Source organism: Capra hircus, chromosome 6 (assembly GCF_001704415.2).
Source record: "Capra hircus breed San Clemente chromosome 6, ASM170441v1, whole genome shotgun sequence".
Classification (NCBI taxonomy): Eukaryota; Metazoa; Chordata; class Mammalia; order Artiodactyla; family Bovidae; genus Capra; species Capra hircus.
In genome coordinates this window covers 87,166,699-87,190,657 of record NC_030813.1, presented here as the reverse complement: position 1 = coordinate 87,190,657, position 23,959 = coordinate 87,166,699, and the positions used below count along the sequence as shown (strand labels likewise).

At 39.5% G+C, this 23,959-nt stretch overlaps 1 protein-coding gene across 3 annotated transcripts in view; it reads right to left on the bottom strand.

Annotated features, from left to right (window-relative positions):
* Positions 1 to 23,959, bottom strand: part of SLC4A4 (solute carrier family 4 member 4) — a 369,377-nt gene that overhangs the window by 144,851 nt on the left and 200,567 nt on the right. For all 3 annotated transcript variants that reach the window (XM_018049558.1, XM_013964709.2, XM_005681740.3), the window contains exon 7: positions 6,509 to 6,585. In XM_018049558.1, the coding sequence (XP_017905047.1) occupies positions 6,509 to 6,585 (77 nt within the window). The remainder of the gene's footprint in view (positions 1 to 6,508; positions 6,586 to 23,959) is intronic.

The following is a 23,959-nucleotide window of genomic DNA, read 5'->3' as shown; positions in this document are numbered from 1 at the left end:
ACTATTCTCAGTGATCTTTTTTCAGAGTAAATCAGAACACACCACTCTCGAGGTAAAATTCCTACAATAGTGTCTCTTGGTACTTAGAATACAATTAAAAAGTCCCCCTGTGTCCTTCCCTGGCCTCATCTACCTCTGCATACCTGCTTCCTTTGCTCTAGTTACTCTGGAATTTTTCTTCTTCCTCTGTCTTGAATACAGCACACTCATTCCTGCCTCAAGGCTTTCCTCTTGCTTTTCATTCAGCCTAGAAACCTCTTTGCCCAGAACTTCTCTTCTCTGGGTAACCCTCCTACTTAAACCAGCTTTGCTGTACCTCTCCACATTATCCTACTATAGATAACACTTAGCACTGCATAACATTATCCTACTTGTTTATTTACTTATCATTGTTATTTATTGTCTATCTGTCCCTTGAAGCACAGAAGTTCCACGTGTCAAAAGATCTGTCTGTCTCATTTACCTCTGGAACCCTACCACCAAGAACACTTGCTAGCATAGAATATACTCTTTACATGGATCAGTGAGTTCAGCAGCCTACAATTATAGGGTGATTATTTTTGGGGGCTCCAAAATCACTGCAGATGGTGACTGCAGCCATGAAATTAAAAGACGCTTACTCCTTGGAAGAAAAGTTATGACCAACCTAGATAGCATACTCAAAAGCAGAGATATTACTTTGCCAACGAAGGTCCATCTAGTCAAGGCTATAGTTTATCCATTAGTCATGTATGGATGTGAGAGTTGGACTGTGAAGAAGGCTGAGAGCCAAAGAATTGATGTTTTTGAACTATGGTATTGGAGAAGACTCTTGAGAGTCCCTTGGACTGCAAGGAGATCCAACCAGTCCATTCTAAAGGAGATCAGCCCTGGGTGTTCTTTGGAAGGAATGATGCTAAAGCTGAAACTCCAATACTTTGGCCACCTCCTGCGAAGAGCTGACTCATTGGAAAAGACCGTGATGCTGGGAGGGATTGGGGGCAGGAGGAGAAGGGGACAACAGAGGATGAGATGGCTGGATGGCATCACGGACTCGATGGACGTGAGTTTGAGTGACCTCCGGGAGTTGGTGATGGACAGGGAGGCCTGGCATGCTGTGATTCATGGGGTCGCAAAGAGTCAGACACGACTGAGTGACTGTACTGAACTGAACTGAAGAAGTTCAAATTTGCTGCAGCTGGCTTTATATTTTACATGGTTCTAAATTTTACAAAAGACTTCTTTTCTCACCTGAAAACACAACATAGAGCTTAGATTACTTGAGACAAGTTTATCTACTTCACTTTCAAGCTGACACAAAACCTGTTTTTAAAGGAAGGCTAGCTTTCTGATCTAGATAAATGGCTTTCACAGGAAACACAACAGTATGAAAATAGGGAAATTCAACTGTCAGTTTCAATTGGGACACAGGTTTTTAAAATCAGTAGGAATATCTGTGCTTCTCAAACACTACTAATAACAATTAGTTGTTAAATCTTTCAGAATATGGGAGAGAACACAAGGTGGAAGGAGGAGGCTAGAGAAGGTTAAATTTCTTGTAGAGAAGGAAAAGAGAATGGCAAACGTCAATTTTGTTAATTATCTCAGTGACAAGCTAAACCCCTGGGAAAGGGGCTCCAAAGATAACCACTGCCTTGGTGTTGCCAGTTCTCATCAAGGACTCCTGGTCAAAGGAAACCTGCAGCCTCAGAGACCCTCTCTGCAGTTACTAACACCACAGTAACTAAGCACATCTAATGACCATAACCACCTCCTCACAACATGCCTTTCTTCTCGGGTTTTCACAGATGTGATTCCATCTGGAGCTTTCCCAGCAGTGTCTCACCGGTCTCTGAACACATGCAAAAGACAGTATCATAACGTGAGCAAACACAAGCCCTTCCCCACCGCTGTGTCTTCTCTGAGGAGTAGAGCAAGACCACCCGTGCTCTGTGCGAAACAGAGGGGTTTCTGTCTGAGTGGTGAATAAAGAAAAGCAGGTGCTATTGTACTTTTCCATCACTATGAATACGAAATAGCTATGAATGCTAAGGGAAGCTGTATGTGAGCCTCCGGATGGAAATCAAAATAATGAAAGTATCATCTTAGCTGAATTTAGGTGAAAGTTAAAGCGTCAGTTGCTCAGTCATGTCAGACCCTTTGAGACACCGTGAACTGTAGCCTGCCAGGCTCCTCTGTCCATGGAATTCTCCAGGCAAGGAGACTGGAGTGGGTAGCCATTCCCTTCTTCAGGGGATCTTCCTGACCCCAGGATTAAACCCAAGTCTCCTGCATTGCAGGTGGACTCTTTACCATCTGAGCCACCAGGGTGACTCGCTCCTTTATTCCACATGTGTAAGAAAGGATTAGGGGGATGTCCAATCACAAGATGTATCCTTCTAGATTCCATTTTAAGACAGTCATGGCTGAGCAGTTTTGAAGTTCTACATGGTTTACTGATTTCATCCTCTTACTCCCTGACAAAAAAATTTAATTTAGGTCTATCTCTACACAGATAAGGATTTCAAAAATAGATACCACAAAGTATATTAAGGACAATAGTGTACTTAAAGATAATGCAAAAACTGATTGCACTACCCTTTAGAAATTAACGTTAGGCCCAGTTCCACCAGGAAACCTATGGATAAGTTCTCAGGCAAGCTGGCTAAATAACCAGTATCAAGGAAGTGATGACTAGTTAAGAAGTTACAAGGATATGTGTGCAGAAGTGTCTCTCTTAAGTGTCTGCAAGAAATTTATCGACTGCTTTCATTGCAATCTACAGACTGTGATTTCACTTAACATTTATGCAATTGTGAGATGTTATTGCATTACTGCTAAACATGAAAAAAAATCCCTTTTAAAACAGTAATCGTACAGAGACTTCACTGGCAGTCCAGTGGTTAAGATTCTGCACTTCCACTTCAGGGGGTACAGGTCTGATCTATGGTTGAGGAGCTAAGAACCCACATGCCTCACAGTCAAAATGCCAAAACATAAAAAACAGAAGCAATAGTGTTAACAAATTCAATAAGCACTTAGAAAAGATCCACACCAAAAAAAAAAAAAAAAAAAATCTAAAAAACACAAAAGTAAATAAAAATAAAAATAAATTAAAAAGTCATTGTACCACTGAACACAGTATTTCCTCCAGAGAGTTAAAGCTACAAGGTAAAATAGTAAGAAGGAATTTTCTTATTCTCGCAGATGATTCCATACTCACATGAAAATTATAGCTAACCCATTGGATTTGATAAGCACCCACAGAAGCTATAATTTTTTTTTTCAAAAACAGAAAAGAAATAAAAGGTAATAGAAAAACAAATCAGTCTAAGGTAATTGGGGAAGATAACTGGATAATGAAGAAAAAAATCCTCCACAGCAACAAAACAGAGATTATTTATGTACATTTACACGTCAATGAGCTCCAGATGTATTTTTTAAAAATCTACTTCTCCCCAGGTGTTTTCCCTTTTTTTTGCCTAATAAATATAACATCCAAGTTGGAATACTATTGAAGCATTGCATCATCTAAATTTTGGCGATGCTCTTTCTTCTGCTGTTAACTATTGTGAGCTATTTCTCAATAAAGCAGCCGCTACTGAAATCATAAGAACTAGGCTTGGCAGAGCCAAACAGAAAAAGTGCCGTCCACAGATCTGTTTCTTCTGTTTTCCCCAAACAGAATCTCATAAAAAATATGCCCTCAAATTTTGTCACTATGTCACTGTCAGAAAGAGAAATTCTGCTCCTCTTCGTATCTCTGAACATTAAATTCACTCCTTGCGCTACTGGGAAGTTATATAGCTCCAGGAAGCTGTGAGGCACCATCGCAACTATTCATTCAGATTGTATCCAGGCAGAATAATCAGTCCATCAGAAAACTTCAGTTCCAGTTGGATGGAAGTTTTTTGGGCCAACTTGGAAAAGCATACCGAACAAGTTTGACTTTACTGCCAAGATCATTTCCAGGACATTGGCTAATTAATTATAAAAGCTTTTTCAAAACAAATTTGAGCCTGGCAACCTTTTTTCCTACCCAAACAGAGAAAAAGCAGGCTAAAAAATAAAAAGCCCAAGTTTATTGCGGGGTTTTGAGTGTGTGTGTGCCAGGGTTTCATCTTCTTAGCAAGCCTATTTTCCTCTTCTCACCAGAAAATGATCCAGGAGCTTTCGTATTTGAAGTTAATCAGACTGTAGGTATATAAACTGGAAATATTAGTTTGCATTTGTACTCTACTTTTGATTATAGAGGAGATCATGGGTCAGTTACAAAGCGCCTCTTCAAACTCTTTGGTGGGAAGCAAGGATGAAGTTTCTTTCTCTTTGAGGGGATGAAGGGTTCATTGAATGAACAATGGCTATTGTATGAGATAAACGAAGATGAACAGTTGCTCTTTATAATGATATACTCATCACCTGCATTTTCTAGCTTTGAAAACAAAAAGAACAAAATTCCTGAATTAAATCTTCCTTGTTTCAACATCATATGAACCTGGGTGAATAGGAGACATTGGAGATAGGCATCAGAGATTCTGGTTTTAAGGACAACCCTTGCTTTATTTAGTTAAATCAACACCCCAAATCATAATCTAACACGGGAATCAAAATCTTATGTAATACACATCTGAAACCATCAAATTTCTTTTGTATATGCTCAGATATGAAGACAACCAAGAAGGTAAGGAAATTTCTCTCAACATTTACCAGCAGCTATTGACAAATGCCCGACAAGAGAAGAACTGTCACCAGTAAAAGAAGTCTTCCTGAGAAATTGTCAACCCAGATATTCCTAACTTCCTTATCCTGTATCAAGGCTCCAATAAATCTCATAATTAGAATGCTGCTTTGTCAATCTATGGAGCCAAAACGTACAAAATAGTTTTGCATAAAATTCTCAACAAGTCCAGACTGCGTTTTCCCTTTCAGTACTGTTATGATTCTACCAATGCATTCAATATTTAGACGACCATCCTCTACAGTATTTCAAGAGGTAGGCCAATGGTAGGGAGGAATGCTATCCATACTAGCGTTTAAGAGTAGGCAGCAACTTTAGAAGTCAAGAATTAACCTCAATGCTGGGGCAGGGCCGGGGGGGTAGCAGGCCAGTAATTAAGCCTAACCAAAGCAGAGTCTCTCTTCTGGGAAACACAGGTAAGTTAAAATGAGAAAGACTACACCAGATTTCAGAGAATCTTCAAAGTTGGCATATTCTGAACTGAACTTGATAAAAGCCAATATAGGCTTTTGACCTGAGGGGAAAGATAAGAACAATAATATGAAAAGTGTATTGGATTAGGAGAAACTGGGGACAGGGTTATTCCAAAGCTGGTTAAAAGGAGAATAAAGAAACCAAAGTCACTTTACAAGAAAGAACATAATTTTACCTTGCCAGTACTTTTGGGAATTCACTAAGGTCTGAAAACCTCTGTCTAAAGAGAAACACAGTTGTAAATAAGGTGTCATTGCCTTAGGAATATATAATTGAGGTTTATTTATTTATTCAAGTAGAATTTTCAACCCATTAGCTCAAATTACTCATTTTATTCTTTAATGCAAAGTCCAAAAGTGCCGAAGAATTGATGCCTTCCAACTGTGGTGCTGGAGAAGCCTCTTGAGAGTCCTTTAGATAACAAGATCAAACCAGTCAATCATAAAGGAAATCAGTCCTGAATATTCATTGGAAGGACTGATGCTGAAGCTGTTGCTCCAATACTTTGGCCACCTGATGTGAAGAACTGACTCATCTGAAAAGACCCTGATGCTGGGAAAGACTGAAGGCAGAAGGAGAAGGGAATGACAGAGGATGAGATGGTTGGATGGTATCACTGACTCGATGGACATGAGTTTGAGCAAGCTCTGGGAGATGGTGAAGGACAGAGAAGCCTGGCGTCCTGCAGTTCATGGGGTCGCAAAGAGCTGCACAACACTGAGGGACTGAACAGCAACAAAGTACAAAATTATACCTAGTCACATTTTTAACTAGTTCAAGTCCAGATACTCACTCAACTAGGAAAACGATCCAGCTTCTATTATATTCTTTTAAAAAGAAAACAAATTGAGGTTCAAAACGTAATTGCTTTTCATTTCAAATGGGGTACTTACCATTTATTTTAATAAGATCATTACCTTTGCCTGAAGTATCCCCCCAAAGTTCACAACAGACAGCATTCCCTAGCCCTTGACAGTTCACCAGAGCACTTTTCTCATAAATTACCTTATTTAAGCACTATAATAAACCTGAGGTAGGAGTTATTATTACTATCTTAAAGCTGAGAGAACTATAGTTTCAATATTTAAACTGCCCAAGTGAAGACCTCTGGACTAAGCTAACTTTTACCTTCTGGATTTCAAATCCCTTCACAAACTGCTTCCTCTTCTTTCCAAGGAAGTGAGGGCAGGGAAAAAAAGCCATCAACACATATTGGTTCATTTGAAGTTAGGAAACCACCATTTCTCATCTCTTCCCAGCATCTTCTAGATACACATTTAATCTTACACTTTAAAGAAGCAAGAATTCCTGGCTTACCTGGTCCTTCTCTGGTTTATCAGAAATGTCATTCAGGCTGGAAGAAGTCAGATTCCTGTGGGTCATGGCTGGGCTACCTGTAAAAACAGAAGGGGACCGTAATTAAAGACTTCTTGTCAAAAACACAAAGCTTCTGGTTGTCCACTTCATGAATGCTAGTAGATGATGATGGGAATGGTGATGGTGCTTGAGCTGTGTTAGGACTCGCCCGAAGTTTTCCGGAGTTGGAAAGTAAGGTGAGAGAACTAACATGGTTAAACAAAAAATATCTCAAAGACCTTGTTTAAGTCTTCTTTCTCAGCTTTATTTCCAGACAAATTCAGCTTTGAAAGAAAGGTGTAAAACTTATATACGTAAAAATAAATTTACTCCTGGTTTTGGCTTGCCCTTTACATCCTAATCTATCTATTTCTTTTCCTATAGATGTGGGCTCCTTCCTCATTTCAGCAAAGCTGGCCGCAGGACAAAAGGCCTGGACCTCCTCTCCATCAGCCTCTGCAGTCCTTTCTAGGCACCACCTGCTCTGATCAACCCCCCAAACCATCTGTATTCCATTCTCTGGCTAACATTTTATCAGGAATATTTCTCCTTAGTGGGCATCTGAGCCAGGACCCCTATACTTTTCCTCAGTGTTATCACTGCTCCCCTTACTTCCTGCATTCCCATTTACCATATTAAAATAAGCATATCCCATCTTCCTCCCTAATATGCCAAACTTCTCATTCAAGTCAAGGGACAGATTTTATCAGGAATACTCCATGGGCAACAAGCTCCCCAACAGTATAGGTACTGTAGATAAAATCCACTGGCAAATCAGCCAGTCACTTCAGATGCAATCACACAAGAACAGACGGGGGCACATCTAGATGAGAGACCATATTCAAATAAACTGGTTAATCAACAAAATACTGAGCTTTCATTTTGCAGGTGAACTTGAAATTTCTCGGCTTACTAAGCAAAAGAATAACTTTTCAAAGGCAGGGTGTTTGACCCACCCCTGCAAGGTGCTGAGTAATGTATTCCCCATTTAATTCTCAGCGATCTGACTCAGTCTGGTCTTCACACTGAAAGGACAAGGGTTGAAAAACAAGCACCCAAGTTCGAACACAGCTTCATGCTTGCTTCCATGTAATTCTTCAAATCACAGACTTCCATTCCTTCAGGCTAAAACATCACACAAAATTTTACCAAAGATTAAAATCTACTCCTAATAATTTAATGTCTATATAACAGCTACTCTTTAAATAATATAATTGTCTTTAACTACTAGATCAATTTTCTTGAGCTGGCAAAACCAGAATTATTTTCCACTCTGCTGCATTTCATTGAGTAAGCATGGCCTAGATCCCTTAAACCCTTTACCTGGTAGGATGCTTTATTCTAGGAAAATTTAAGCATAGGGCATTTTTCAAAGGAAAGTAACATCTGAAAAACTGCTTTATGAGCACAATTAAAAGAACCTCTTTGAAAGCCACATTTTCTTCTCTGAACTGCATACAAGGTTTCTAGGGTCCATTTAATACAAAAGACACCAGGCACAAACATGAATGCCCCCAAATAATGCTGGGCTAGAAACTAACAGGAATTGATGAGTACATACAATTTTGTACTTTACATTAAAAAACAAAACCAGGTTTTTTTGGTTTTTGTTTGTTTGTTTGTTTGTTTTTTACTAAATGGGTGAAGATTCTACCTACATAAGCAAAAAAACAAAAAACAAAAACAAAAAAACTGAACTATTTATTCTTTTTTCCCCTGAACTTTAAACTTTATATTTTGTAGTGGAATATAGCCAATTAACAATATTGTGGTAGTTTCAGGTGAACAGCAAAGGGACTCAGCCACACATATACACACATCCATTCTCCCCTCAAATCCGTCTCCCATCCAGGCTGGCACATAACACTGAACAGAGTTCCATGTGCTATACAATAGGTCCCTGTTGGTTATCCATTTTAAATATAGCAGTGTGGATATGACCCTCCCAAACTCCCTAACTATCCCTCCCCACTCGGCAAAGTGAGTCTCTTTCTGTTTTTTAAGTAAGTTCATTTGTATCATTTCATTTTAGACTCCACATATAAGGGAGAAGGCAATGGCACCCCACTCCAGTACTCTTGCCTGGAAAGTCCCATGGACGGAGGAGCCTGGTAGGCTGCAGTCCATGGGGTCGCTAAGAGTCAGACACCACTGAGAGACTTCCCTTTCACTTTTCACTTTCATGCATTGGAGAAGGAAATGGCAACCCACTCCAGTGTTCTTGCCTGGAGAATCCCAAGGACAGGGGAGCCTGATGGGCTGCCATCTACGGGGTCGCACAGAGTCGGACACGACTGAAGCGACTTAGCAGCAGCAGCAGCATAAGGGATGTCATATGATATTTCTCCTTCTCTATCTGACTTAACTTAGATTACTGAATTATATATTGTTAAAGCAATGAAGCCTTTAGCAATCCTGTTAAAAGCAGCTTATGTAAATAAATAGGTATACTGATTTCTAATTATTAAATCAACTGTATATAAGCATGAATATTGAATAAATTTGAAAGCAGTTTTTCACTAAGTAATTTAAATTTTCTAGGCAAAATTCTAAACTCATTGATTTACACTGGAAATTCTTCATAAATACTGCAAAGGTACATTTCACCCAAGCACTGTCCTGCTGCTGCTGCTGCTGCTGCTGCTGCTGCTGCTGCTGCTAAGTCACTTCAGTTGTGTCCGACTCTGGGTGACCCCACAGATGGCAAAATCGGAAGCAGACAAGTAAGGTTTCCATTATAATGGTAATCCTGACTGACGTTACAACTTTTCCAAGAAAGCTCATATACTGCCGCATTTCTCTTGTTTCTGAAAGACAGTTATAGGATAGCTATCTGTATTTGTATTATATCGTGGGGGCGGGGGGTGGTGCATAGAAAAAGCACAGGAACAAGGGAGATGCAGGAACCAGATGGGGAAAAAGAGGCCACTGTTAGAAACAATCACATCCATTGTCCCTCCCAACTTTATCTGATTCTCATTAATAAAAGTATTATTAACAGTTTCACTGATGTTTAACTTTGTAATATACTGAAAGAATTCAGAAGTCAACACTTCTAGGTAAACCTTAAGCAAGATGATCAGCATTCTTGCACCTTTCCCACCTCCCTCCCTAGTAAACTCTCCACCTCTACCCTTTACAACACCCTGAACTAAAGACAAAGGCTTCCTAAGGTTCCAACTCAGTAGTTCCCAAAGTATGGTCCCCAGACCAGCAGTAGCAGCATCACCTGAGCACATATGAGAAATGCAAATTCTTGTGACTCACCCCAGACCAATTAAATCAAATGCTGGGTATGGGGCCAAGCAAGGTGGGTTTTACCAAACCTTTGAAATGATTTTGAAGCAAGTGAAAGCTGGAGAACCACTACTCTAAATAAACCAGTTTCTTAACCACAGGGTGTGTCCTAGTTGGAACTGAACTGCATGAAACATACATAAATTGAAGTAGCAAAAGAGGCAGATCTGATAACCCTGTCCTCCTCCAAGCCACTGCTCAAAACCATCCCATCTCAAGCAAATCATGGAGTTAGCTTCTTTGCCACATAAACACACACAAAAAGGACTGTACACAGCCTTTCCTCTAAATCTTCACCTGCACAATCAATAGGCTTCCCTGGTAGCTCAGATGGTAAAGAATCTGCCTGCAGTGCAGGAGACCTGGGTTCAATCCCTGATTTGCAAAGATCTCACGGAGAAGGATATCATAGAGGAGGATGAGAAGGCTGAATCACATCACCGATGCAATGGGCATGAACTTGGGCAAACTTTGGGAGATGGTGAGGTACAGGGAGGCCTAGCATGCTACAGTCCATGGGGTCACAAAGAATCAGACATGACTGAAGTGACTTGAGCACGCACACATTCAATGAATAACTTTGTTATCAGAATTCACTATTTAATCAGCCTTTTCCAGAAACACATCACCGAAATCAAAGAAGGCAAGGACAAGAGATTACAAACCAGATTATACCTGGGAATCAGAAATTTCCGTGTGGCACTTTAGCAAACCTGGGAAACTTACACAAAGAGCCCCTAACAATGTTCTATCATGGATAATTTGTACCCAATAGTCAATAAGACACACTGTCAGGCTAAGTCAGTGTTTTCTAGAGTTTTGGCCTATGATGTAAACTCAATATACTGCAATACTGAGGGAGTGGGGGTAGCAGAAACAAATGTCATTGTGAATCAAAAAGGTGAAACAGAAATGTACCCAAAAGTCTGCTACTTCTTGTGCAGGTAAAGATTCATCTACTCAGAGCAGCAGAGAACGCAGTGGTTGGATAGTATCATCGACTCAACAGACATGAATTTGAGCCAACTCTGATAGTGGAGGACAGACGAGCCTGGTGTGCCGCAGTCCACGGGATTGCAAAGAGATGAACACAATTTAGCAACTAAACAATAACAACCACTAGTAGGCCTTTTCTTTCTAATACACAGGGCACATGAATGTTTTATACCTGCTCCTGGTCTAAAGCAATTTTGTTTTTTCAAATCTAATTTTTACAACAGAAAAAGAAGAACCAGCCTTGAGTGAATAATCATAATACTTTCCATATCATTGTATTTTGGCCATAAGAAAAAGAAAGCTTGGAGGAGCACATTTTCAAGCAGTTTCACACAATTGAAAACAATTTCATTTTCAAAGTACCCACTTGGCAGGTACATACTGTCTTCTATAAAAATTAATTACATTCTGTACAAAGTTTGAAAAACATTGTTATTCTTTAGCACACATGTAGCAATTCATAAAGTCCTTTGCAATTATACCTGTTAGATACTATAAAAATAGGTAGGAGAATGTACAGCATAGAAAAATGATGATACTTATATGTGTACATGTTAAGTAAAAATGTAAATATGTACGTGATGCAATGACACATAAACTGACCTCCCCATCTCATACCTTCATAATGAGACTACAGGATATATTCTCTGCACACCTCACTGACTCACTGATACTTTTTCCCCCTATGTTGACATAACAAATCTACTTTAAGATGTGTATATCTAAGATTAAGGGTCAACAAATCTTTCTGAGCACTAAGTAGTTTAATTTACATTATCTTACTTAATCCTCAGATAAACACTCTGAGATCAGTATCATTATTACCACTTACATATAAACAAAATGAACTTCAAGTTCATGATCACACAGCAAGTGTCAATTTAAATCCAGATCTCTTAATAACAATTCAGGGGTGTGGGGGGGGGGTGGGATTGGTCTCTCTATGTTATTTACATAAATAAACATATAAACTTCATCGTTTCTAATGAAGAGAAAATATAATGTACAACCACAAAAGATATATCCTATTTCTATGGCAATTATATGCAATATAAAATCACCAAGGAGGTTTAAGCCAAAAATGTTCTTGGTTTCAAAAATGGAGTCTGCATTTCTTTACTTTTTCATTTTCATAAAGTAAAGGAGAAAAATATTCAACTCAGCTACTCTGCTTGCCACAGTGATTGAACAGTAGCCCAAAACCACAGCCCTGTGAAAAAGGAGAAAGGATACTAAAAGCAATAGCAAAGTAATTATAAAAGCAGTAATGCTACACACTTCTGAATGTCCGAATTCACAGTCATAACCAAGTATCTGTAAGATTCCACAATGAACATACAGCCAATTCTCCACTATTTCCATACTGGTTTCCCACCTTTCAGGAAATTGCAATTTCTTCCTATTTCAACCACTAAGAACAGGAATATAACAGGACAGGGATAATAAATCTGTTGAGATATAACAAGTTTGACTGAGAAATCATTCTAGAAGCAATGGTTGAGATAAGCTTGAATTCTGTCAAATCAGTTTCCTAGTCTTCCATGGCAACAGACCACCAAGAGCTGTCCCCACCAAAAGTAATTTTAAAAAAAGCATGTCATCAAGACCTCCAACCCATTCTCAGTGCCCACCTCCAAATAAAATGCAGAAATATTTAAAATAGAAATATGAGACTAAAGAAAGTTTAAAACTTTATCAGTAAGAGCTCTTTGAAAGAATCTCATAACTAATAGAAAATCAGTTTGGATATTTTTGCTTGTATAATTTTTAATTATTTTGTTTTATTTAGAGGATTTCTATTGTTTGCTCATGATTTAATATCATGTAAACTCCAAGAATGCAAAGCCAAGGCCTTTGGTTTGTCTTGTTCACAGCTACAGCCCCAGAGCTTGGCACCAGTGGCACTAAATAAATACTTGTGAATGAATGAATAACAGCAACTGGGTATCACTTTACTTCCATTTGGAGTTACTACTATAAACACTACTGTTCAAAGTCTATTTCCTATGGAGGGAGATGCAATGTGCAGACTCCAAGAAACTTCAGACTTGGAAAGCCTTAGAGTAAATAAGGAAGAAGTTTGTAGCTGGCCCAGAACTAACGGAATGGAAAGACACTGCCAAACTGGCTAAACGCCTGTCAGTCAGCAGTAGAAACAGAGGTAAGAAGCAACAAATGTGAGAAAGAGACATCCTGTGTGCAGGAAGAATCAGGTGAGAATGAGAGGAGGCATAAGGGAAGGTGTCAGGACCTCACTGAAAGGAAAGGACAGCCTTGGGTAGAGAAAAGTCTGGGGAACAGATACAGAATGAGGTTGGTTTGGAAAGTTAAAGCAAATCTGGAGGAAGGAAGAAGACATCAAAAGATCCAGATAATTATGGAAGTACGTGAGCCAAGTTCTAGCCAAAAGCTGGAGTCATCTCTAATGTGTGGGGCAAGGATGACAGAGAAGACATCCTTACAGAGAGAAATGGAAGAAAGCAGAAGCAGAGGCAGTGCAAACACAAAGACTATTCTCTGTTTTAAAGACCATTCTCTATCTTTTTGAGATCTCTGCTGTCTACAGGCCCCTTGATAATCTACCCACCCTCAACTTCTTTGACCCTATTTTCTGTGTTTTTGAATTTTCTGAACTACTCTGTTGGCTTTTCCCAAGATTCAGTGTTAGGGCTTCAACATCTCTATGTTGAATATACAGCCTTCATTTCTTCTAAGTCTTTTTAAATTTCAACCAGCAAAAGCAAAATGCTCTCACCAGAGTGACTCCCATTCGCAATCCAATGATATTGCATTGGATATTTAATTTTTATTATGATCTAAAATAAAAATTAAATATTTATTATGATCTAAAATGGCTTCCCTGGTGGCTCAGAAGGTAAAGAGTCCGCCTGCAGTGCAGGAGACCCGGGTTTGATCTCTGGGTTGGGAAGATGTCCTGAAGAAGGAAATGGCAACCCGCTCCAGTATTCTTGCCTGAAAAACCCCATGGACGGAGAAGCCTGACAGGCTACAGTCCATGAGTTTGCAAAGAGTCAGACACGACTGAGCAACTTCACTTTATGACCTAAAATAGGTAGTTAAATTTTTTAAAGGCATTTCATTCTCTTTCTGTGCACACACAATACACACGTGACATTTGAAAAATCTCTAATCAGTTGCAGAAACATTCAGAAACAAACAAGGACTAAAAGACTTACTGAAATAGGAAGTCCCCATAAAGGACTTCAGGGCATCTGTGGTCCCTGTGATTACATATAGTATTTGTAATTCTTTGTGTCAGCTGCACATGTGTGCATGCACACACACAAACATAAAACTATGAACCAAAAGTTACCCTGTACAAAGAATATAGGTGGAAGCATAGAAAATAATTTGTTACCTTATCTCATGAAAGTAGAAAAAGAAAAGAACAGTGATGTCAGCAAGACTATGCTATTTAGTAATAGGGTAAGTTAGAAAGATAGATGGAAGATTAAGAAACAAGGAAAGGAACATCTCACTATCTTCATGACCCAAAGCGATTTTACTAAATACTCTCTCATCAGGTTGAGAACCTGCGATAGGTCTCCATAGCCACAGTATTCCAAGCACACATAACAAAGTCAGATTTCCTAATTTGGACTCTCTTATATCTGTATGTTGATACTGGATCCAAGACACAGTAAAAATTTCACTAATTAATGGAGAAGTTCTCTGAATTGATGAAGTGTCTAAATTTAAAACAATTTAAGAAAGCTACCAATTCAACTTAGTATATGACTTGGTAAATGAGTTTATCCTTCTCCCTTCCTAGATAGTTTTAAAATAACAGATTAAAAACAAAAAATTATAAAATCACATCAATTAAAAAACTTAATAAACAACCAACAGAGACAAGAGACTTTAAAAACTTTCTAGAAGCAAAAGAATAGGTAAGTGTATTAGAACCTGAGAGAGGATCAAGAGGGAGGGGGGAGAAAAAGAGTATTAGAACTTGATACTATTTGTGCTACATAGAAACTACAGTGTGAAATATGTGCAGAAAGTCGTGGAGTCAAAAAAGAAATCTTCCATGAAAAACACTGAAGAAGCTCCACACTGGAAGAGGCCAAGTCCAATGGAGGCCCAAGTAAGATGCAAGCAGAAAGGGATGAGTTCACGGAAAGTCACTGCACCAAAATTTGCTACCATCTCAGTGGGTGCACACCCAGAAGCTGAGGCATTTACACCATAGGGTTCGTTGCTGAAGTGGGATTTAGAACAGACCAGACAATCAGAGTAGCAAAATCTTCTGATTTCTAGAATTCAGGATGACAGGATGACATTTCCTACTCACTCTAAAACAAATGCTCTTTCAGTTCAGTTCAGTTGCTCAGTCGTCTCAGATTCTGTGCTACCCCATGGACTGAAGCAGGCCAGGCCTCCCTGTCCTTCACCATCTCCTGGAGCTTGCTCAAACTCATGTCCATCGAGTCGGTGATGCCATCCAACCATCTCATCTTCTGTCATCCCCTTTTCCGCCTGCCTTCAATCTTTCCCAGCATCAGGGTCTTTTCTAATGAGTCAGTTCTTTGCATCAGGTGGCCAAAGTATCGGAGCTTCACCTTCAGCATCAGTCCTTCCAGTGAGTATTCAGGACTGATTTCCTTTAGCACTGATTTACCTGAATACAAATCCTCTTACTTGAATACAAATGAACAATTGAGAATTATCAGATATATGAGAGGAAGCACAAGACTGAACACATACACAACCAAAACACAACTTCAATAAAAGAAATATAATTTAGAAAACTTAAACAAAGATCCTTACTAGTTTGCAAGAGATTTGAGAAGATACTGTATCCATAAAATGTGGACAGAATGCTATAAAAAATAGAGAAGGAAAATGCTTTACAGTTATAATAATTTTCAAGACTACATGCGATAGTAATAAATGTATATGGGCTTCCCAGGGGGCACAGTGGTAAAGAATCCCCTACCAATGCAAGAGATGCAAGAGATGTGGGTTTGACCCCTGGGTCAGGAATAAACCCTGAAGAAGGACATGGCAACCTACTCCAGTATTCTTGCCTGGAGAATCCCATGGACAGAAGAGCCTGGTGGGCTACCGTCCATGGAGTCGCAGAGACTCGGACACAAGAAGCGACTTAGCATAGCATATGGGTTAGAAAATACAATCAAGCGAATCTTCTGAAAAAGTAATGGTCAAGGGGGCAAAGATGCAGAAAACAGGAGAGTACAGAGTATCAATCCATGAAGGCCAATTAGAAAGACATATTAAGAGTCCTACTAAGCCGGAACAAGGAAAATGAAAAAGAAAATGCTATTACAGGAATATCCTACAGCTAAATTAAGGACACATTTCCTCAATCACAAAGGTCCCTAGAGAAAGTAAACAAAACAAACCACATACACACAATCCACCACTGTATGTAAATAAATCATTAGGAAACTTCACAACACTGAAAGTGAAGCGAATACCCTAAAATTTTCTATCTAGAGAGAAAAGCAGTAAGAACTGCACTTGGAATTCTCTTAAGCAACACAAAAACAGAAGAAGAGAATGAAACTATGTTTTCAGAGCTCTGGAAGAAATATTATTTTCAACCTTCAACTGTATACTCATCTAAACTATCAATCAAGTGTGAAAAAACAATAAGGAAACTTTCGATCAGAAAAAAAAAAAAGAAAACCAAACAAAACGTCAACCTTTATACGCCCTTTCATACAAAGTTATCTGAAATGTGACTTGCCAAAATGAAAAAACCAAGAAAAAGAGACGGATGGTCTCCAATTTAGGAGAGGAATGAGAGTAAATGCTAGAACAGAAGCTGTGCAGCAGGTCTCGGGGCAGCGGTATCTTAAGACGCAGGAAAAGAGAGTAGAGAAGAGAGGAGACAGCAAGGAGGGAGAGCCCAGTGAGAATGAAGCAGCCATAGGGTTTATCCGGTGCCCTTCAGATACTGAAAGAGCTTGGGGATACAGTAACAATAGGCAATTTGAAAATATACAATTTAAAACTGCAGGTAAAAGAAAAAAAAAAACTGTACAAGAAAGAAAATGTAATTATAAACCATGGCATAGCTTTAAAGTACATTCCTATTGTCATAATAATGTAAATATATTTATGAATTTCTGACTTTAACATCAACTGACAGAAAAAGAACAAATGTATCTATAAAGACAAGGATGTAAATCTAACCAATATTGACAATAAAGGGGCTTCCCTGGTGGCTCAGATGGTAAAGAGTCTGCCTGCAATGCAGGAGACCCAATTTGATCCCTGGGTCGGGAAGATCCCCTGGAGAAGGGAATGGCAACCCACTCCAGTATTCTTGTTTGGAAAATCCCATGGACGTAGTTGCCTGGAGGGCTACAGTCCATGGACTCACAATGAGTCGGACATGCCTGAGTGACCTTCACATATTGACAATAAATAGAAGTACCAACGACAGAAATCCAGAAGCAAAAGTGAGGAGAGGGCCAAGGAAGAGCAGGAAACTAATATCTTTTACTGACAAACTGCTGCTTAGTCACTCAGTCGTATCCGACTCTCAGCAACCGAAGGACTCTAGCCTGCCAGGCTCCTCTGTCCATGGACCTTTCCAGGCAAGAATTATGGAATGGGTTGCCATTCCTTTCTTCAAGGGATCATCCTGACCCAGGGATCACACTCATATCTCTTGCTTCTCCTGCACTGGCAAGAGGATTCTTTACTACTGAGCCACCTGGGAAGTATAAGATCTTTTGAAAAAATAAAAATAGGAATTAATAGGAAATATCTAAGATTGATAAGTCAGAAATAGCAAGATAAGCTTATGATATAAAGATAAGAAGATAACCATGACAAAGCTGAAAGAAAATAGAAACAATTAAAAGCATTAAAAGTGATTGCTACAAGGGCAGGGTCTGGAAATAGGGAAGACAATACAAAGGAGCTTGTTTCTCATTAGAAGTCCTCTGTTTACTTCAATTTCATGATTATTTACACATAGTACTTTAATAAAAAATCTTAATACATATGTTTATGCACCATATGATAGTGTTAATTAAATCTACTTTTATTATTTTGAAATACCTGAGATTAAGTTGTCTATTGATTAGTAGACAATCTTGGGAGTTCTAATTAAGTCAAATTTCTAATATAAACATGGAGATCATGAAGAGTTTAAAATCAATTTTTTTCTTTATTTTTTGGCCATGTCGCAAGAAATATGGGATCTTAGTTCCCTGACCAGAGATCAAACCTGCAACCCCCTGCATTGGAAGCACAGAGTCTTAACCACTGGACTGCCAGGGAAGTCCCTAAATCCATTTTTAAGTAGCTTCAAGATGCTCCATGGAGTGATATTTACATTATTTTTAAAATGATGAAAAGGGAAATTTTTCCTGGAGGCTGTATCGAAATTATCAAAGATTCATATCAATAGCTTTAGTCAACAAAAGGCCTTATATCCAAAATGTCTATGAAGGAAGAAAAAAAGTATGTGCAGAAAAGCAAGCCATTTAACACAGTCCTACATCTGCAGACAAACAAATATATAGATACGGATGTCAATATCAATGTTGATATAGATATAGTTTATTAGTATTATACATAGACATAGATACAGATATAAAACTTTAAAAGAGCAACAGACACATTATCTGGGCCTCCGGCTACAAACACAACTCCTCCTAACCACTCTTGATTTATGGCTCACAAAACGTGACCTGGAGAAAAGCCTCGTGCAGTAACTCCTCCTGATACATATCCAACTAGTTGATACACATTGGGCAATCGGTGATCACAGGTCATACTCAAGTCAGAAAGCAGCCTCCAGGAAAGAAAGGAACAAGGACTTTTGGGCTCATCATGCCCCTATCACATACATGGCCCCAAGTGTTTGCGTGAGAGCAAAAAGGCACAGGGTGTAACAGAGGAGATCAAAGGCACAGGGCGTAACAGAGGAGAACAAATCTGACTCCATATTGGATCTATTCCTTTAGCTCGAACCCTTCCTGCTCTGTGGTTTGTGCTTCGTCATGCTGGCTCTGCACTTTCGTCTAGTCAAACAGTAAAAGAATGCTACCTATATCCTGAAATATACGTAATAGCAATGGCAAAGTTCGGCCTCCCAGGCTGGACCTTCAGAAACGTAATGCTTTTCATTCCTATAGAGAGAAAATTAGCAGAACAGAAAACAACATTTGTCTTGTTGAAGGTTTACAGGGACATCATGACCAGATCCTCCATGGATAGCTGTAAGAACAAAAGATTATCACATTCCATCTGGGGTCTGGTGGGCAAAAAACCCACCACACCCTCTCCCTCTTTAGTATAAAAGAAGCTTGAATTCTAACTCAGGCTTTTCAGGTGGCGCTAGTGGTAAAGAACCTGCCTGTCAATGCGAGAGACTTAAGAGATGCAGGTTCCATCCCTGGGTTGGGAAGATCCCTGGGAGAAGGAAAAGGCAACCCACTCCAGTATTCTTGCCTGGAGAATATCATGGACAGAGGAGCCTGGTGGGTTGTAGTCCATGGGGTTGCAAAGGGTCAGACATGACTGAAGTAACTTAGCACATAAGATGGTTTTTGGAAGACTAAATCTTCTTGGTTAGCTGGCTTTCTGAATAAAGTTGCTCTCCCTTGCCCCAGTTCCTTGTCTCTCAATTTATCAGTCTGTCCAAGCAATATTAACTTGAACTTGGTAACAGGTCCAAGCCAACAACCTTCCCAGTGTATGCTGGCTCGTATACTCATTTTCTCTGCCTTGGAGAGGTTTATTATACAATTTAGCCAAAGTGACACCTAGGTTCCAAATGATGAAATAGCTTTGAGGCCTCAAGCGATCCCAGGGTTACTCTGGGGAATTCTGGTCAGAACTAACACGGGCTTAGGATTTCCTTCGTTTTGGAAAGCTCAAGTTGAATTGAATGCCCAGCTGATACTGTTTCACTTCTAAATCTCATCTAGTCATCTTGTTCTAAGAAATCCCAAGGCTGAGAGTCTTCAACTCCAAGACACAGACCTGTGTGACATGGACTGCCACAGCCATGGTTTTTCTGGCTGGTGGGTGAGGTGTACAGAGTGGTTAACTCACACCTCATCTCTCTCAGATAAACCTAGTGGGTCCATGAGGAGAAATATAAAAGGAATACAAGGAATAAATCATATCAACCTGAAACGATGGAAAGAAGTCAAAGGTAGAGTAAGAAAAGATTAGAAAATGAAATAGTAATCCCCTATAGAATTGCTGTAAGGATTAAGCATACAGCAGAAAACTAACACAGCATTGTAAAGCAATTATACTCCAATTAAAAGAAAGGATTAAGCAAGGAAATGCATGAGCAAGCGTCCTACACAGATGTTCAATGTTAGTTTCTTCTCTTTCCTTTTGGCCTATAATCATAAGCGTAAATCCCCTATGAAATCAAGATCCTTAGAACATGAACTACAATTGCCAGGGTTAGGACCCTACCATTTGTCATTTTCCAGCCTAAGGCAGGGTGTCCAGAGAACTAAGAGGTTGTAGCTAGAGGTTAAAAGCATCTGAGTTGAGTCAAGAGATGAGGACTGAGGCCCAAATGTAGGTGTCACTCATCACACAGAGGGTATGCAGTGACTTCTGGTAAACCAAAGTTAGAGCACTCTGTCTATGGGGTCACACAGGGTCGGACACGACTGAAGTGACTTAGCAGCAGCAGCAGCAAAAGTGTTATGATGTCTCCCTGAGCGCAGAGGCCATTAGTAATTATTTACTTGAGGAACTTATGCAACATGTACCTAACTTACTTAGCTGTGCCCCATCATGCTGAAAGGAAGTTCTTTAGGTAACCACTAATGTTTTCAAAGGACACCTTGGTCTCCTTGGAACCATAGGTTCCATCTAGCACCTGTCATTCTGAATTGAGGGTAATATACGCCTTTCTCTGTTTCTTCCTGAAGTGGTATGGAGGGTGATTTGGGTACGAAAACAGACAGTGATAAAATATATGAAGCCTTGCTGTATTGTGAGCTGTGCTAAGTCATTTCAGTTGTTATATGAAGCCTTGACCAACAACAACAAAAAGATGCAGAGACTCTAAGAATACTTCACTGGGTCTAGTTAAGATGTTTAAAGATTGCTTAAATCAGAGGGCAAAGGTACTTCCTAGAAAATCTACTTTCTGCTGAACCAAGATAAAACGGGGAAAGAAGCAGAGGATGAGGGAAAAAAAAAAAAAAAAACTCATGTGAGTGATAACTTGAATCAGTATCAAAAAGTTAGCTTCAGAAATTCCTCCAACAGAGTACTACTGGAAATTTCTCACTGTTATACATGTCTCTTACAGGGAAATAATACAGAAAGCACAATAAGGTTAAATGCCCCACAGGATAGATATTCTGCAATGCTGGCTATGTTATTAGAGATGCAACTGAGAGAAATCACAGAGATAAAGGACACTGAGAACATAAACCAACTTCTCTCCCATGTCTGGGAGATATGTCTTCCATGTCTTTTTCTCCTATAACAACACACAGCTAATATCCTAAGGTCTGTTTATCTACTTTTGATGACAGGGAACTTGGCACTTAATGAAGTGATCTATTCTATTGTAATAAAACTCATTCTTACATTCAGTAAAACATCTGATTTCTCAGGTTAGTAGTAGTATCTGGATGGACCAAGAGACAGTATGTGCCAATCAAAGCACACACATGCTAAGAAACAGCTGGATTTCATTTAAACACACAGAACTTCCTAGAGATAATGTACAGTCTCACATGTCCCCAGACTTAACCAAGCACTTTCATAAGGGTAAATCCCTTGCTTTATCCTTTATGTTTCCTAAGAGTGGGGACTTGATCCCTGCAGCCTTCATTCCCTCCCAAGAAGCTGGTAAACAAAGGTCCCTTAATAAGAAAACCCTGTATCCTCATACAAGAGGGATGGATCTCTATCCTTGTCAACAGGGACTGAACCTGGATCAAGTTATCAATCCTTCTTAAAAATCACTGACTTTCATGAATCATTGAATCATGAAGATAAAAACTACACTCAAATCCTAAAACAACAATCTAAAACAATGTTGTTGTTCAGTCGATAAGTCATGTCCTACTCTTTGCAACCCCACAGATTGCAGCATCCCAGGCTCCTCTGTCCTTCACTATCTCCTGGAGTTTGCTCAAATTCACCTCCGATCCATTCATATAGGGTTGGTGATGCTATCTAAACATCTCATCTTCTACCGCTTCCTTTTCCTTTTGCCTTCAATCTCTCCCAGGAGTCCAAATAATATCTTATTCCCTAAAATGTTTCCGGTTCTGTTCTTTGAAGCAGCAAAGTCTTCCTTCCTCTACGTGTTTGTATTAAGCCCAGCTCATGAAATGACTACATTGCCCTTTCTCTGATTCCTCTCATCCATACCCTGATGGCTGAGGAAGATTCCTCATTATCTGATCACTTCCCCAAAAATCTCTAGATTCTCATTCTTTACCTTCAGACATGATCCACCCTTCTCCACAAGCATTTCCAACTTTATTCAAGAGAACCAGCTTAGCACCAATATCACTCTCCCCTTGGCAAAATCAGGTCTAGTGAGTAGGTCTGTGAAGTAGGTGTCTGCCTTGTTCAATATATTTTCCCAGGACTAGCTGAGCACCAGCCAAGAGAGGTACTTAAAACTATTTAAGTGAATGAATGAATTGACTGTTTTTAAAAAAATTAATATAACACCCCAAAACTGTATCACTGCAACTGAACATAACAAAATTATCACCACTAAAGGGGAAGTGTTAGTCGCTCAGTCATGTCCAACTCTTTGCAACTTCATTGACTGTAGCCTGCCAGTCTCCCCTCTCCATGAAATTCTCTAGCAAGAATACTGGAATGGGTTGCCATTCCCTTCTTCAGGGGATCTTCCCAATCCAAGGACTGAATCCGAGTCTCCTGCATTGCAGACGGATGCTTTACCATCTGAAGTACCAGTGAAGTACCAAAGGGGATGGGACACTCTGAATCCAAGATGATAACAATTATTCTTACAAAGATAATAGTCACAGCTATCACCAAAATCATTACGAATGATCATAACAACCTACACAGCCTAAGCCTCTAGATGGTTAAAAGGATATGCCACTTTCTTATAGGCTTGAAGCACTTTCCTAGAAACACAGATAGAAATGATTCAAAGATGTCTTTTGGAAACTGGGGAAATGATTCAATCTTGACACAGCAATTCCTAAAATCCAGACCCCAGCTTAGGAACATGCTACAAGAATCTATTTTTAAAGGAAGATTTTTATTAAGGGAAAATTTTGTCATTATAATTGGATTTCTCCTGCTCTTTCTCCTCAAAAAGGAGATATTAGTCTCTCCACTCTATGCACCTCACGAGACTGTTCTTTGATTTGTAACCATGGTTACTACTTGCAGAACCCATCATAGTGTATGGCTCTTTTTGAGGCAAAAGCTGATCATGGCCCGTAATAGTCTGTGTGCTCCAGATGCTTCCTGGAGTTAATAAGAATGGGCCTGAGAAAACACAACCATCCCAGAAAATTATACTTTTGAATGCTGCCTTGTTGCCCCTCATTGAGAAACACCAAGAATTTCATTTTCTGATTTGAAACAACAAAACCGAGTCATCAGTGTCCACATCTCTTATTAGCAGACAAGAGCACTATCGGTGGCTAAAAGCAGAGAGATTTGAGGGCACAGAGAATGACAAGCAGAGAGGGAAATAGAAAAGAACTATGTCATCCGGAGTCCACACACCTGAGTTCAAACCCTGGTCCCCCTCTTACCATGTGATCTCAAACACTCCCTGCCAGACAGGCAAGGTCAGAGCAAAAGAACAACCTCAGATTCTCATGGCTTAAAACAAAGGTCATTTATTTCTCCCTTATGATAATAATGTCCACATGGATTTTCTGGGGTTTCTGTTCTACATCTCTGTCCTTAGGCCAGGACCGAAATGCAAAGAGCAGTCCTCACAAGACACACTGCTTGTTTGAAAGAAAAGAAACTCATAAAACATGTATTGACTCTCACAGCTTTCCCTGGGAATGATATCCATCACTTCTGTTCATGCTCCACTGACCAAAGCAAATCATGTGGTCACACCTAACTTCATGTGGATGAGCAAGAGAGCATTCTTACATGCCCAGAAAAAAA